The sequence below is a fragment of the Helobdella robusta genome (genome assembly GCF_000326865.2).
Source record: "Helobdella robusta unplaced genomic scaffold HELROscaffold_54, whole genome shotgun sequence".
In the NCBI taxonomy this organism is placed as follows: Eukaryota; Metazoa; Annelida; class Clitellata; order Rhynchobdellida; family Glossiphoniidae; genus Helobdella; species Helobdella robusta.
Window position 1 is genome coordinate 638,445 of NW_008705287.1, and position 17,500 is coordinate 655,944.

A 17,500-nucleotide genomic window follows, 5' to 3' on the forward strand; every position below is an offset into this window, starting at 1 on the left:
TGAATATGAAAAAAGAATTAAATGTACATAAGGAATAAGGAAACAATATTCTAATTTAAAATTCATCTATGATTTTTTTAAATATGAACGACGTTATGCTTATCCAAGAAATGGTGAATTTTAAATTTAGGCCCAAATAGTCTTAAATGGTCAAAATCAATCAGATGAATCGGTTTTGTCTTGGTGACTACATATTTATGTTAAGACTGGTTAGAGTAATATATTGAGATGATCCACAGTTTGTTCTTGTACAAATAAAGATAATTCAAATTATGACTATAACACTTGTTTGCCAGTAACAACAAATAAATATATAAATGTGCAATGTGAGTCATCATCATCATCATCATCATAGGCATTTAAAAGCTATGTTTCGTGTAGGAAGGGGTCGTCTGCGATTGGGATGGAGAGAGCAGGTGGAGAAGGACAGGGTGAAAGCGGGGTTGCGTGATACTGAGGCGAGTGACAGATGTGGATGGCGTCGAGGGGTATTTCGGTTTCATCATAGGTAGCCAAACGGCAACCCCCGATCTCGGGGAAAATGTCGTCTAAATGTGTGTTGTTGTTTGTTGTTTCGTGTACGATGAAATCAACCGAGGGCATATGCCAAGACTGTCCAACAGCCCCGTCACACACCACAATACGCCGTTGTTCCCTAATTGCTAAGAAATTAGGGACACCTTTTCAACTTCTTTGCAGCGTGACAAGACTTATTTTTTCCCTTTCTCGGGCTTGAGGCTGGTGTGTCCGGAGGTCTCGTTATACAATCCACAACTTGTAGGCCGTATAGCAAAAAACGACATTGTTGTGATTACGCGTATAAAGTCTTGTTATTAAAATATTAAACTCATATAAGTGCACACAGGCAAATTAATAAGCACATATTGTTTTATTTTAAACAACAATTTGTTATCTGTGTTGTGAATCATCAATTTCATCATCATGTTATTCAATACTCAAGTGTGATGAACAAGTAGGTTAATAAACTCATAAAAGGCAATAGACCTAAATCAGGAGAGTTAACGAACCTAGAAGTTACTTAACTGAAAACATTTGCTTGATTTAGATAAAAAAATAGTGAAAGAAAAACCATCGGAAAACCAGTGTAAAAAAAAGGTAGATATAGCATTTTTAAAATACCATCTGAATACAGAAAGAAACTAAGAAACTAAGCAACAAAACCGTAATTTTGAATTTGAAAATTAAGTAAAGAAAAATTAAGGTAATTGATCAAACCAAAAAGCAAAAAGATTTATAATCAAATAGTATCTTCTTCATATATCAAATTACATTTTCGTCATCAATTTTAAAAAGCAGATCAGCATTAATTATTTTAAAAATGAGAATCTAGCAATTAGCTAGACTAAAGAAAAATAGAATTGATTTTAAAACAATTTCTGACAAATTTTCGTATTTTATTCCTTTTTTCTGTTTGTTTTCATCTCACATAACATGGTTAACATTTTAATTTGTAATGACATGGCCACAGGAAATATTTCTTTTGGCCTTGTCAAATTTTTTAAAATATCAAGTGCAAATAAGTGCAAAAACCCATTTTATAAAAGGATGGCTTGAGTACAAGCACATTGAATTTATAACAAGGTAACATGTTTTTCATGGTTATCTATACAATAGCCCTTTTTATTTGCCTATTTTTTTTCAAAGTATTATATCTAAAGTGTTACATCAAATTATTATGAAATGACACAAATAAATAAAGTCCAACTAATTGCTGAAGATATGGATGCAAATGGTCATTAAATTATTACTCTTGAGAGGTAGCCATTGTAAGCATTCAAGATTATTAGAGTGATTGTTTTAAATAAAGAGTAATATTACTAACAGCAAAAATAGTTGTTATAATAGTGGTAGTAGTAGTAGTAGTAGTGGTAGTAGTAGTAGTAGTAGTAGTAGTAGTAGTAGTAGTAGTAGTATAGTAGTAGTAGCATACTAGTAGTAGAATCAGTAGAAGCAGAAGCAGTAGTTGTAGCAGTAGTAGTAGTAGTAGTAGTAGCAGTAATAGTAGTAGTAGTATCAGTAGTAGCAGTATCAGTAGTAGTAGTAGTAGTAGTAGTAGTAGTAGTAGTAGTAGTAGTAGTAGTAGTAGTAGTAGTAGTAGTAATAAGTTGTTATAATAGTGGTAGTAGTAGTAGTAGTAGTAGTAGTAGTATGGTAGTAGTAGCATAGTAGTAGTAGAATCAGTAGAAGTAGAAGCAGAAGCAGTAGTAGTAGTAGTAGTAGCAGTAATAGTAGTAGTAGTATCAGTAGTAGCAGTATCAGTAGTTGTCATAATAGTGGTAGTAGTAGTAGTAGTAGTAGTAGTAGTAGTAGCAGTAATAGTAGTAGTAGTAGTAGTATCAGTAGAAGTAGAAGCAGTAGTAGTAGTAGTAGTAGTAGTAGTAGAAGTAGTAGTAGTAGTAGTAAAACGAAAAGTACTATGGAATGGGAGTAAATAAAGAGTAATATTACTAACAGCAAAAATGGTTGTTATAATATTGGTAGTAGTAGTAGTAGTAGTAGTGGTAGTAGTAGTAGTAGTATAGTAGTAGTAGCATAGTAGTAGTAGAATCAGAAGTAGAAGCAGTAGTAGTGGTAGTAGTAGTAGTAGTAGTAGTAGTAGTAAAACGAAAAGTACTATGGAATGGGAATAAAAAAGCTAAATAATTGGAAGTAGAACAGTATTTTCATTTTTACTTACATTGTTGTTGTTATTATTGAAGTAAAAACAGTTTATTAATACTTGAATGTTTATTTAGGTGCAAGCATATGGATTGCAATTGATAGTGCAGCGCGTGTGCGTGCGCATGTGTGTGTGTGCGTGAGCGCGCGCGCGCGCGTGCAAGAATGTGCAGGTTTAAATTCATTCAAGACTACTACATACTTAAAACAGCATTACATAACCATCATATCCACACCAATCATCAACTTGCCAAATATGGAAAAACAAATTAAAATGCAAATCATCAAGGTTGAAGATGGCTAACAATAAAAAAAAAAGAAACGAAGAAACACAAAATGAACAAACAAACTAACCTCTAATTGAAATGAATAATTAAATTAAAAAAAAAATAGAAAGATAAAAAAAATTTTAAACAAAATTTAACAAATCAGTATGTGAATGTTTAATTGTATTCCTATTGGCTGTCTTGGAATTAGCAACAAACATTCACAACCAACTTTTCAAATAACTTGATATGTGTTCAGTGAAAAATTATCTCAGCTTTTTATCCCTATTTTAAAAATAATTTTTTGCATTTCTAAATGAAAAATTAACTCGACCTTGAGCTTGAATAATTCTAATTTATAAACTTCGCCATTGAGTGATACAAACTTGAGGTAAACAAACTCAATGATGTTAATTTCAATTAAAAAATATTAATCACTACTACTGCTGCCAAACAATTTTGTCATTAGCAGTAGTATTGTAGATGTACTTTTCATCATTAACTTAATGAATTATATGAGTAACTTAGCATAAAATGACATCTGCATGGTCATTCATGTCAACCCATTTTAGAAATTATTAAAAATATATTTATATTAAAAACTTACTATGCCTAAAGAAAAAAGTATTTAGTTGCTTTTGATAATAAATTGTTCAACAAACTTATCTTCTCTGTAAAAAGTTAACCTAACACAATATATAATAATAATTTATTTCATCATCACAACTGACAACCACAAAGTAAACAAATGACTGAAACATAATAATCAACAAATTGTAATAATGATGAATCAATCTCAAACAAGCAGTCATAAAAAAAATTACTGAAAAATGATCCATTCATTGCATCAGCTATTAGCCTGCACTATCAACTGTCTAGATGTCTGACTGGTTGATAGAAACATAAGCCACCAGTCCATCTATCTACTTTTGTTTGAACAAAACAATTTTTTGGATTTGATTTTTTAATGTCTGGCATTGTCCATTAAGTGAAGACATGAAAAGAGGAATCCATTCATTGGCATCACTGTGCCCAACTCTCATTTACTGATTACTTTGCAATTATTTTATTATTATTGTCATTCTCCATGTTGCTGCATTCCCATTAATATTCTTTTTCATCAAAATCTTAAAATCATGAAAGTTTTGATAATTGGAATTGCAAGTCTTGCTAGTTCTCTTGCTTGTTTTAAAGTTGATTGTGCAGATTAACTAACTACTCATGACTGGTTGAATGTGGTGTAGCATCAACATCCAGATAACTAATAAGACATAAGCATAAAGACATGGCTGTGAGGAAACATTGAAATCAGTCAACAGAAATCAACTATGGAAACTATTAGAGTAATCTAGTAAAGTTTTAAACAAGTTGTTAACTAAAATAAGACTCATTGAAATGTGCAAACTTCATTGGATAGCCAATCACACAAAATCAAAATTGAGCAGACTAAATTTGTGAAAGATTGGAGACTGTAATTATGTCTGGTTCATCAATTAACTATCAATATAATCAAGAAGGCTGAGTAAAAAATGCAAACAAAAAGACAAACAAAAAATGCTGATATACTTCACTGCCCTGTACTACTTTTAATGAATGACATGATGATTTATTTAAAAACACCATTTATTTGTTATATCATGAATAAAACGAAATTCAAGAGCAAAAAATGTCAACCATTTATGAATGGTTAACTGAAAAAAATCCTTATTCTAAAATAAATAAAAACTCAATTCCTCTAACCAACCTCATAAAGCATTTCCTTGTCGGATCCATTGTAAGCAAAGAGATTCATCAAGACATCATAATAATCAGGATTCTCTCTGGGGTCCAGCTTCAAATAATGTTTCCAGTTGGCACTATCAAAGCCCCAATGACATGTTTGTTTGTATTCAGCTGTTGAATGGAAATGAGTGACAAATTTTTGAGGGGTGAACATGTACCTGCATTCACTACATTCTATGCATTCTGACAGTGCTGAGTGAAACAATTTCTGGTAAAACACTCCCTGACAACCACCGAAACATTTGTGAATTACTTTAAATGACGTTAATCGAATTAATTTTGATTTTTTATATTCTAAAGTGGTTACTTTGTCGTTAAATTTAACATGTTTTTGGTGTTTTCGACTGCCCAACAGTACACTACAAAATCTTTGAGCATCAGATTTTGTTACTAGACCACAGTGGAGTACATTGGCTGGTATAATATCTTTTTCTTTCAACATGTTCAGTTGGGCATTACTACAAACAGCACTGGGAATATAAAATTTGGTGAACACTGCCGTTATTTCATTGAGGAAAAAATTAGGAAGTATGTTTCTAATGATCTGAGCCAAACAAAGTCGTTTCTCCCCACCGATGTCAAAACATGCAATAACTTGATCTTCTAGTTGAGTTTCACTAAGTTCTGCACTGCAGCTGTCCCTCTTTGTTAACAGAGCACATATCAACTCCTTTTTGTTCTTATCTAGAATTGAAAAATCACCATCAGGAGAGCTATTCAATGGTTTTACTGTGGCCACCTCAGCTTTGATATCATTGGGCCCATTCATACTTATTCCTGATGATTTTTTGTACGTTTTCAAGAGACGTTTAATTCTTGGACTTCCTGCCTCCATTTGATTGAATTGGCTGGTTGTATTCAGAGATTATTGTCAATAAATAATTTTGGAAGATGAAAACTTATCAACTTAAATTTTAACTATTAATTATTGAAGTTCAATTAATATTAAATTAAATTTTATTTTTATAAAATTGTAGGTTATTATTTTATTATTAATAAATAAAAAAATAAACAATCTACTCTGTTTTCGTTAATTAGACTTTTGAAGATTTCCACTTTCTTATTGTTAATTTTATATTAAAATTAATAATAATTTAGATTAAATTAAATATTAATTAAATTAAAAATATTAATTTAGTAATTAGTTGTTACTGTGTTATTGTTATCAGTTTCATATGTTATCATGTCATGTTCCAAAGCTATTATAATTATTATAATAAAATTAAAATATAAATATTAAAAAAAATAACTCAAGATGTTTTTAAAATTTTCATTTAATTAATTTTAAAATAAAACTTTATTCCCAAAAAATGAAAGAAATAAATAAAAATAGTGAAAGTCAGTAAGTAAACCTCTTTTTATATTTCTCCGCCTAAGGCCTAAAAGCCTAACCAAACGTGTCAGCGTAATATTAAAACGCAAACTAAACTAAATTACCAAACCAGACGAGAATAACAATATAAACTTTAGTTTAGATTCTTTTAAATTAAGATTCAAACCAAGAAACAGTCGATAATGAACGACTTAAAAGTTTACAAATCAACAAATGAAAAACAAAACACCTCTAGCGTATACCTTTTGAATTCAATAATTAATTGATCTCAAGTCAATGTTATATATTTTATTCACGATTATCCTATTTTTTCGTGTTTTATATAATAATCTAAGGATAAACAGTTGGTTGAAGAAATAGCTTAGAAACAAAAATAGAACTGACAACTAGACGTACATATACATACATACATACATTAGATTAGAAAGATCAGCATTGAAAATATATGCATAGACTGCTTTTATGTGCATACTGGACAGTATGTTATACATTTAGTATGTGCGGTATGGAGACTACTACATCTAAACAACCGCGTATGATGTATGTTTACGTTTATATAATTATAATATACATTTACATAGAGATGAAAAGATCGTTGAAAATTGTATTTTTTCATTTTAGTTTTGTTTACATGTTCACTATTTTTTTTGTCATGAATTTTTTTATCCGAAGTAAATAATAATTGAAGGTGCAAAAAGTTATTGCTTCAAAATACGTGTCTTTTATACTGCGAAATAACAAATCTATCAACATATCAAGTTTTGAATAAACCAAAGCAAATAGATTAAAAACTCAAGGTGACTGGACTCTAGGCTTGGCTAAGCTAAAAAAGAAATAGAAAATTGTTCAATAAAGACAGATTTCCAGCTATTTACACAAAGTATGCAAGTAACTAAAACAAAATTTAATAATCACAATTAATTTATAAATGTTGTGCGCGTGCACAAACACACACACACACACATACACACACACACACACACATATATATATATATATATATATATATGTATGTATATATATATATATATATATATATATGTATGTATATATGTATTTCCAGATCATTTCTTTTCATTGATATCATTTCGTTGATTTCTTTGTTTCGATTTGATGAAATAAAAAATGTCAAATATATGTGTATATATATATATATGTGTACATATATACATACATATATATATATATACACATATATTTGACATATATATATATATATATATATATATGTACTTATATATATATATATATATATATATAATATATATATATATATATATCATTCTCAAGTTTCTAGAGTTCATAATCATTTTTATTTACTTTAAGCATGATAGAACAACATAAAGTATTATGCTTATAATAAATAAAAATTTTGGTTTTGAATTCAAGAAACTTGAAAATAAATAAATATATATATATATATATATATATATATATATATACAAGCTCTAACAAAAAAAAATCAGTTATATAAAAAATTTCTCAAAACACCCACAGATGACAACAATAGTAATTTCAAATTGGCCAATAAAATTTTTTTAAAATTAAAAAATAATGCTAAAAAACAATATTTTCATAAACTGTTAGATAGCAGTAAACATGATGCAAGAAAATCTTTGTTGACAATAAATGGTCAAGCTGTATACGATCCTGCAAATGCTTTGAATAATCAATATGTTTCAGTTGCCACAAAACTTGCTAAAAATTTTGTTGATACGTACGATTATAAAATGTATTTAACTGGCAGAATTCATCATTCATTAGTGAAGTAACAGTTTCAGATGTCAATCAAGCAATTAAGTCACTGAGGCCAAGACTCTCTTGTGGTTATGATAATATTCCTACTAAAATAATTTTGGCAACAATTCAATCTACAATGCCAATCCTTATACACCTCATCAATTTTTCAATAGTAGAGGGTATATTTCCTAAAATATTTAAAATAGCAAAAGTGCGGCCAATTAAAAAACAAAAAAAAACAACAATGAGATCTCAAATTTCAGACCAATCTCTTTGCTTCCTAGTTTTTCAAAGATTTTTGAAAAAGTTATTCATAACAGATTAACTTCTTTTTTTGATAAATACAACATCATTTCCAATGATCAATATGGTTTCAAAAAACACATTCAACTGAAATGGCCATAATTGAATTAATTCGTAATATTGGTATGGCTGGTGTATTTTTGGATTTAAGCAAAGTATTTGATTGTGTTGATCATGAAATCTTAATTAATAAGTTGGAACATTATGAAATAAGAGGGAAAAGTTTAATGCTGTTAAAAAGTTATTTGAATGATAGATCGCAATTTGTTAGATGGAATGGAAAGGATTCAAACCTACAAAAAATTAGAATTGGAGTTCCTCAAGGCAGCATTCTTGGTCCATTATTGTTTGCCGTGTACATAAATGATCTGCCAAACACTATAAATACTTTTAAATATATAATGTATGCAGATGATGCCAATGTTTTCAAAAGTAATAAAAAAATAGATGAACTCATTAATGAAATTAATAATGGTGTTCAAATATTCATTAAATGGTTTAAAGATAATAAGCTAATTGAAAGTAATTTAATTGAAAGTAAATCAACAAACTTTTTTCAAATAATAGATATCATAATATGATCAAGTGTAACAAGTCTAAAACAAACATTTTGTTTTTTAATGTTTTCTGTAATGGTCCGCGAATATGGAATAATTTAATAGCTAAATATAACTTGAACACTATTTTGGATGCAAGACTGAATATTTTCAAGAAAAAGCTTAAGGCAATTTTAATTAACAAACAACATAACCTTGTTTAAGTGATTTATATTGACAAAATTATATGTTAATGATGGTGATGAGAAAAATGATGATGGTGGTGGTAACGAGGATAATTGGTGGTGGTGGTGCTAATGGTGTCTGGCATTTGCATGTTAATAATGGTGATGGGGATTGTAGTGATGGTTGTGGAGATGAGGATGTTTGGTGGTGGTGGTGCTGATGGCTTTTGTTTATAATGACAATTTTCTTTTGTATTTTTTTAATTATTGTAAAAACTGGTAATAATAATGAGTTTTTTTTGCGCAGTATTGTATGAATTCTACCGAATAAACCCCAAATAAACATACAAAAAAGAATGATTACTTCATTACCAACTCGACGCCTTAATACTAATTCCAAAAACAATTTAAGGTCTATTGATATATATTAAAACATTTGGGGTTTATTGATATCTATTAGAACAGTTACTCTAAATGATATCAATAAACCTCAAATAAAAATCCTACAAAGAATGATTACATCATTATCAACTCGACGTCTTATTACTGACTCTAATAACAATGGAGATCAAGGAAATAACAAAAATAGAGGAGATAACAAAAATAACTCACTTTGCTTTGTCTAAAGAAACAGTATAAACCAAATCTGCACTGAAGATGATTTGTGAAAAATCGAAATAAGGACTCTGCATGATGAATTTAGATAACAACAGTTTTATTAAGTATTTTTTCATGATTAACTTTTTCTAATAATAATAATTCTATTTTCAATAAATTGAGCAATTTCCATAAATTTCTATGAAGAAAAATTAAAAAGACATACTTTAACTTGAATAATGCAAATATATATATACAGGATTAAGACTGTCAGAAATTCAATTATTGATGAAAATCACAGCATGTTCGGCGTTAGTTAACTTCCAATTTAACTTTTTAATTTTTCTAACGGTTGATCGTAAATCATTTATCATGCTGTAATTTTCATCAATTTTCGTAATATATATATATTTTGATTCTGATTTGAATGCAACATTTACACCAGTGGCATTGGTTTTAATTACATGAATTTCGTAGATTTTGTAATCTTCAATACACTTTCTAAAATATGTATAAGTTATATAATATATAAGTTATGTAACATAACCTTTAGTTTTAAAATCCTATTATATCAATTTATGTAAGCACTCACCAATTTGCAAATACAAGGAATTTGTGACGAATAAACAAAAAACTGTGGTGCAGACAGATTATGTAAATGGAATGATAGGACGGTAATTCTTGGGTAAAAATGCTATTAAATTTTTGTTATGATGTAGTAGTAATTAATAAAAGTCATTTGCAACAATTTGAACCGGCAAATAAATAAAAAAAACAGTAAATATAATGAGTATAAGTGCAAATATAATGACAGCTTATAACCAATATTGGATGTTGGGATGCGTTCTGAGCATTACTTTTACCGTTTGCGGAAAGATTTAACTTAATAACATTTTCACCAAGTCTGTTTTTCGTTTTTTATGAAACAATAGTAGTAACAATTACGGATAAAGTGTAATGTATGTTTAAGAAAAAAAATTATTTAAAGTCTTTCTTTCTGAATGTTCCATTTGTTGTGCAGAACATCTTGAAAAGGTTATGTTCCAGATTTGTTTGTATCCACATTTGTTGAACTGGTTGACTCTACTCCGTATGAGAAACAATGCAACAGGAACAGTAATACTGTGTTATTTCCAACGCTTTTTTTTAACTGATGGAGTAGTTTCTGTATAGCAATGGATCTTTATGCAGAATTCAACTTTATGCAACACTACAAAATCGGTGAAAAAGCTCTTGCATTAATCAGAAAAAGCTATATAAGACTGGACACTAGTCCTGGATAAAGTGAACGTTTAATTTTTTCTGACTTCATGATTAATCAACTGGCTACCAAAGTTATCATACATGCAAAACCGTGTTTGGGCAGTTATTGACAAAAAAGGTAGTCCAACAAACATATTAGTGTGTATAGAAGTGTGTAACTGACTTGTCATTTGTTAAAAATAAATTAATGGTAAAAGCTCTGTGATTAAAAACAAAAACAGTAAAAAATTAGAAATTTGCTAATTTATTTTAAGAGTACTGTGCATGTATAAATAAATAAATTAATTAATTAATCAATTTATAAAAAATATAAATAAAAAAATAAACATACATGCGTGTATATACGCATATGCATGTATGCGTGTGTTGTGTGTGTGAATATTTTCCGTAGTCATGAGCTTGCAAAAACAAATCTGCGTGCAAATAAACATTTAGTTTTATTATAATTGCATGCATCTGTAAATGTTAATAATCTCATAAAATTATATTACATTACATTACGACTACTTAAATCGGGACACAACTTTTATAATAAATATGAAATTACAAGCATGCGGGTATGATTTTTATTTTTGTGTAAATATATATGGATTTTTATACATAAGCATGTGTGTGTCAGTATATATAGTATATTGTAATACATTGCTTGTTGGTTCATATTGAAAAGAGCGTTCCCATTAGAGAACCACCGTACCAGTCGACCTCTCTATGTTGACGTTGCATGTTTTGTCTATCTATATATTTGTATATGTGTGCGCGCGTGTGTGTTTGCGTATACATGTATGTAAGTGTGTGTGTGAGTGTGTGCGTATATATATATATATATATATATATATATTATATATATAAATATATGTGAGTGTGTGTGTGTTTGTGATGTGTGTGTGTTGATATCTCATATTGCTTATATACAGAACCGATACGGGCTATATATATATATATATATATATATATATATATATATATATATATATATATATATATATATATATATTTATATTTATATATATTTATATATAAACATACATTTAAATAATATTCTTGCATAATAATCTTGTATACTTGTTTACGTGCATGCATTTTCTGTTCATGCGTCAGTCTAGTCTTTTTCAAGTATAGCTCTCAGTGACGCGCGTATATATTGTTATAACCGTGATACCGAACGCACTAGATTCTAGCGTATTCTGGATTGTTCTAGTGACTGGAGCATTCTAGAGTATGCTAGAATCGGACCATCTGGAAGAATCTAGAAATGACGCTTGCGAAGAGTATATAAGCGCACGTCGCAAGAAGATTTGTGATTAGTGAAATTCGTGATTTTGTTATTTAGTGAATAGCGATTCGGTGAATTATTTAAAGCTATATTTGATTTGTTTGTTGACGTTGTCATAGCGATAGATTTTAAACAATTTAAAAGTTAATTGTTGCGTTAATTTGAATTTGCTAGAAATAAACGATTAGTTGATTTCTTCTGTAAATAAAGTTTAATAACGAATAACTGTTTGGAGTATTTTATTCAATCGAAGATTTGAACCCGTCGCATCGTAAATCGGTTACGACAGCGAGTATTATAACATTGGTGTCAGAAGTGGGATCTTCGACTAGCGAATTACTACTCATAGAAAAAGAACACGATGTCAAAACTGTGTGGTTTGAACGTAGTTCAGCTACGAGAAGAACTACAGAAACGAAGCCTTGTCACAAGTGGCAACAAAGAAGTACTAGTAGCACGTCTGAGAGAAGCTCTCATTGACGAAGGTAAGAACCCAGACGAATTCAAGTTTGATGGTGCTGACGAAGACAATGAAATTAGCACAGGCACGTTTACAACCGCTAAAATGATGGAACTTCTGCTTAGTATGTCAACTGAAATAAAACAACAGTCCGAACGACAGACAGAGGTGTTAAAACAGATCAAAGAACAGTTCGAACGACAGTCCGAACGACAGACAGAAGAGTTAAAACAACAGATCAAGGAACAGTCCGAACAGATCAAAGAACAGTCCGAACGACAGACAGAGGAGTTAAAACAGATCAAAGAACAGTCCGAACGACGGTCCGAACAGAAGAGTTTAAACAACAGATCAAGGAACAGTCCGAACGACAGACAGAGGAGTTAAAACAGATCAAGGACAAGCTAAAACACGTAAAATTGGAAGTGGCAGAACAGATTGAAGAACAGTCAACAAGAATAGAAATGATCGAGCAGAAACTTGATCGTCAGACCGTTGAGGTAGATCACAAGATAGACAAATTGAAGCGAGAATTGGAGCAATCCAAAAAAATGGCCATGCCGTTAGATCACGCATCCGGAAGAACTTTGAAGGTACCAGCATTTGACGGAGAGATGTCCTGGAACGTTTATAAAACCTATTTCGAAGCAGCGGCAACTAGTAACTGTTGGAACGGAAAAGAACGAGCAACAGCACTGATACTGGCTCTGCGAGGTTCAGCAGCAGAGGTTCTTCAGACGATTTCGGCGGAGAACCACTTCAACTATGAAGTTCTGGTTAGCGCGTTGGATTTACGTTATGGTGAAGAACACATGAACCAGATTTATCGGTCTCAGCTTAGAAACAGAACGCAACGATCTGGTGAATCCATTCAGCAGCTGGCTCAAGATATCGAACGGTTGACATTGCTGTCGTATCCGACATCAGACCCCGAGCATAGAGACGAAACTGCCCTGGATACGTTTATCAAAGCCCTTCATGATTCGGAACTCAAGCAATTCCTTCTCTTGTCAGATAAACGAAAACTCAAGGATGCCGTTGCGCACAATCTCGCTTTTGAATCGGCAAAGCAAGCATCAAAAAGTGACGTACGTCTACGCCAAGTACATGAAGAATGCTCTTGCCAGAAGGTGGTTGTGAAACGCGAACCCCAACAGCTTAGTGTACCCCAATGCTGGATTTGTGGTGAAAAAGGCCATCTACGTCGTGATTGTAAACATCGCCTAAAAGATAACTACTGCCGAAATTGCGCGACAAGATGGCGCAAAAAAAGAGAAGATGATCCTGTATCACGATCGGCCCCTTCTAACGAAGGGGCGGAAAACTAATAAGAGCCAACTTTGTGGGGCAGAGGTTGGCTAGTAGAATTGACGCCCCCAGTACCGTAATTAACGTTTCCAGACTACATCGAAATCGAAACGACCTATAGCTGAACGGAAAAGTTGATCAACGAGAATGCGTAATTACAGTCGACACCGGAGCATCAAAATCGATTTTAAGATCTGATTTGGTACACAATCTGAAGAAAGAAACTTCTAACAAATACATCCTTCGAACAGCTACCGAAGGAACAGCACCAGTCTATGGAAAGATTCTCCGTACTGTTCAGCTAGGCGACTTGTTATTCGAAGGTTCATTCTTAGTCGCGGATATCATCGACGAATGCATAATAGGTGTCGACTTTCTGACAAAATATGGGTTCAAAATTGACTTAGAAAAACGCATTCTTAGATGGAGAAATACAGAAGTGATAATGGGGGATAGCGACGAAAAATGCATTCGAGTGACAGTCGATTGTGACTTAGAACTACCTCAATCATCTGAAATCATCGTATGGGGCAAGTTGAATTGCGATCCTGGGGGCCACCAGTTCTATTTGATGAAGCCAACCTCAACGACAAATGTACAGAACGCGGTCATTGGAAAATGCCTGGTAGAAGCGAACAAAAATGTTCTTATTCCTGTCAGAATAATGAATACCGCTAAACACACTATTAAAATTAAAAAAGGCGAGGAAATAGGTAATTGTCAATCAATAAATTTGGTGAAATCATTAGATATGGAGCAACAGGAAAAGGTTCTACCAACTGACAAAGGTAGACTCAAAGAACTTACCAAAAATCTACTGGATGAACTCAATTTGTATCAAGAAGACCGTCTAAAAGCCGAGGCGTTGATTGCCGATTTTGCAGACGTGTTTTCAGCCGGTGACAATGACCAAGGTAAAACCGCTCTGGTAACTCACCGAATTAATACTCAGGATTCGAAACCGATCCGACAAGTACCACGACGTCTTCCTCTAGCAAAACAAAAAGAAGTAAACGAAATGATAACGACAATGCAGAATCAAGGCGTCATCGAACCGTCATCAAGTCCCTGGATTTCGCCAGTTGTTTTGGTAAAGAAGAAGGACGGCACTACCCGTTTTTGCGTTGATTATAGGAAGTTAAATGATGTGACTAAAAAGGACAGCTATCCGTTACCGAGGATTGATGACATCATGGACACCCTATCTGGCTCAAGTTGGTTCTCTACGCTTGATTTGAAAAGCGGATACTGGCAAGTAGAAATCGACAAGAACGATCGCGAAAGACAGCGTTTTCTATAGGATCGGGGTTGTGGCAATTCATCGTCATGCCATTTGGATTGTGCAATGCTCCAGCTACATTCGAGCGACTGATGGAATGTGTATTGCAAGGTCTTAACTGGAAAACCTGTCTTGTCTATTTAGACGACATAATTGTTCTAGGAAGAACATTTGATCAACACGTCGTAAACTTACGGAAGACTTCGGGTGGCAAATTTAAAGCTGAACGTTAAAAAGTGCAGATTATTTTCTAAAGAAGTAAACTATTTGGGACATGTGGTATCTTCAGATGGAGTTCGAACCGATCCCAGCAAGATAGGAATTGTGAAAGACTGGCCAACTCCAAAGGATAAAAATGAATTGCGCAGTTTTCTGGGATTGGCAACGTACTATCGACGTTTTGTAAAGGATTTTGCAAAAGTTGCCAGACCTCTCCACCAACTTACCGAGAAGGACCGAGTTTTCAACTGGAATACCCTATGCGACTCAGCATTTGAAAAGTTAAAAGTTGAACTATGTGATGCTCCTTTGCTAGCATATGCAGTTCGTGGCAAGACGTTTGTGTTAGATACTGATGCAAGTAACAACGGAATCGGAGCCGTTTTGTCACAGCATATAGACGGAGAAGAAAAGGTGATAGCGTATTATAGCAGAGGATTCACAAAGCCCGAACGAAACTATTGTGTGACCAGGAAGGAGTTACTAGCAATAGTCAATGCAATAAAACACTTCCACAAGTACCTTTATGGACAGAAATTTCTTCTCCGAACTGATCATGCAGCGTTAAGATGGCTCCTCAACTTCAAGGATCTTGAAGGACAGATGGCCCGATGGTTGGAGCGTTTACAAATGTACGACTTCGAGATCGTGCACCGCAAAGGAACAACTCATAGTAATGCTGATGTTCTCTCATGTCGACCATGTTCACCAGGATGCAAATATTGCTGTCGTCACGAGGAGAAGATACAACCGGAAGACATAAGAGCAACAACAATATCAGCGGATGACGGTTGGACACCGACGGATCTTGCTGATGCACAGTTTGCGGATGAGGACCTACAACGTCTGATCACATGGAAGAAGAAGGGCAAGCGACCGGACTGGCAAAGCATCTCAGAATATAGTGCCGTGTTAAAGGGTTATTGGGCTCAGTGGGACTCATTGTATTTGGAAGGAGATTTGCTGAAACGAAAATGGGAATCAGCTGATGGATCAAAACACCACATGCAAGTTGTAATACCAAGAAGTAGAACGACCGAAATCCTTGATGAAATGCAGGGCGGTCCTTCTGGGGGACATTTAGGAGTGAACAAGACCCTTGACAAAATACGAGAAGGATTCTACTGGCTTCACGTTAGAGAAGATGTAGAGAGCTGGTGTCGAAAATGTAACACATGCGCTTCAGTCAAAGGACCCAAAAGAAGGCTAAAAGGAGCAATGCAAATCTACAATGTTGGTGTCCCCTTTTCCCCTTTAAACGGATTGCTATAGATATTGCGGGACCCTTTCCGGTATCAGATTATGGAAACCGTTACATTCTGGTTGTAGCGGACTATTTCAGCAAATGGCCTGAGGTGTTTCCAATACCCAACCAAGAAGCATGTACCGTCGCTGAGGAAATTATACTCAATTGGATTAGTCGATATGGTGTCCCATTGGAACTCCACTCAGATCAAGGTCGAAATTTTGAGTCACAACTGTTTGGTGAAATGTGCAAGCTGCTGGGTATAAACAAAACTCGAACGACACCTCTTCACCCACAGTCTGACGGTATGGTGGAACGATTTAACAAAACCCTGATTGAACATCTGGCTAAAGTAGTCGACAAAAATCAACGGGATTTGGATCGTCATATACCATTGTTTCTTACGGCATACCGGAGTGCTATCCACACAACTACTGGAGAAACGCCATCAAAAGTTCTGTTTGGGACTACCTTAAGAACTCCAGCTGATGTGAAATATGGCGTACTACCTGAACCACACCAACCATTAACAGAATACGTGGATAATCTTCGACAGCGATTAAACCATATCCACCGTTACGTACGCCTTAAAATTATGAAAAACACGGAGGCGGCCAAAACCAGATACGACTTGAAAGGAAGCAGTGGCGGTTTTGCTGTCGACGAGTTAGTTTGGCTGTACAACCCACAGCGAAAGAAAGGACGTTCTCCAAAGCTCCAGCGAGAGTGGAAAGGACCTTATCAAGTCATCACCCGCTTGAATGACGTCATCTATCGTATTCAGGAATATCGGAAGCCGAGAGCAAGAATGAAGATCGTTCATTAGGATAGACTGGCTCCGTACCATGCGGACACCGGAACGAAAGCTGTTCGGGACGAACAGAACTAAGAAGGGGATAATGTTATAACCGTGAAACCGAACGCACTAGATTCTAGCGAATTCTGGAATGTTCTAGTGACTGGAATTTAAAAGTTAATTGTTGCCTTAATTTGAATTTGCTAGAAATAAACGATTAGTTGATTTCTTCTGT

General features: G+C 33.2%; 2 protein-coding genes across 2 annotated transcripts; one reads left to right on the plus strand and one right to left on the minus strand.

The window, feature by feature from the left end:
- Window positions 1–4,773: 4,773 nt before the first annotated feature.
- HELRODRAFT_123931 (hypothetical protein) lies at window positions 4,774–5,358 on the minus strand (the record flags this gene model as incomplete). The annotated part of the gene is made up of 1 exon (XM_009028291.1): window positions 4,774–5,358. A coding segment is annotated over one exon (585 nt), but the record flags the coding sequence as incomplete, so codon positions are not given.
- Window positions 5,359–12,318: 6,960 nt separating this feature from the next.
- HELRODRAFT_179452 (hypothetical protein) lies at window positions 12,319–13,745 on the plus strand (the record flags this gene model as incomplete). Its single annotated transcript, XM_009028292.1, has 2 exons — window positions 12,319–12,442; window positions 12,580–13,745. 2 exons carry the CDS (start codon window positions 12,319–12,321, stop codon window positions 13,743–13,745), a joined length of 1,290 nt encoding a protein of 429 aa, XP_009026540.1.
- Between the last annotated feature and the right edge of the window lie 3,755 nt (window positions 13,746–17,500).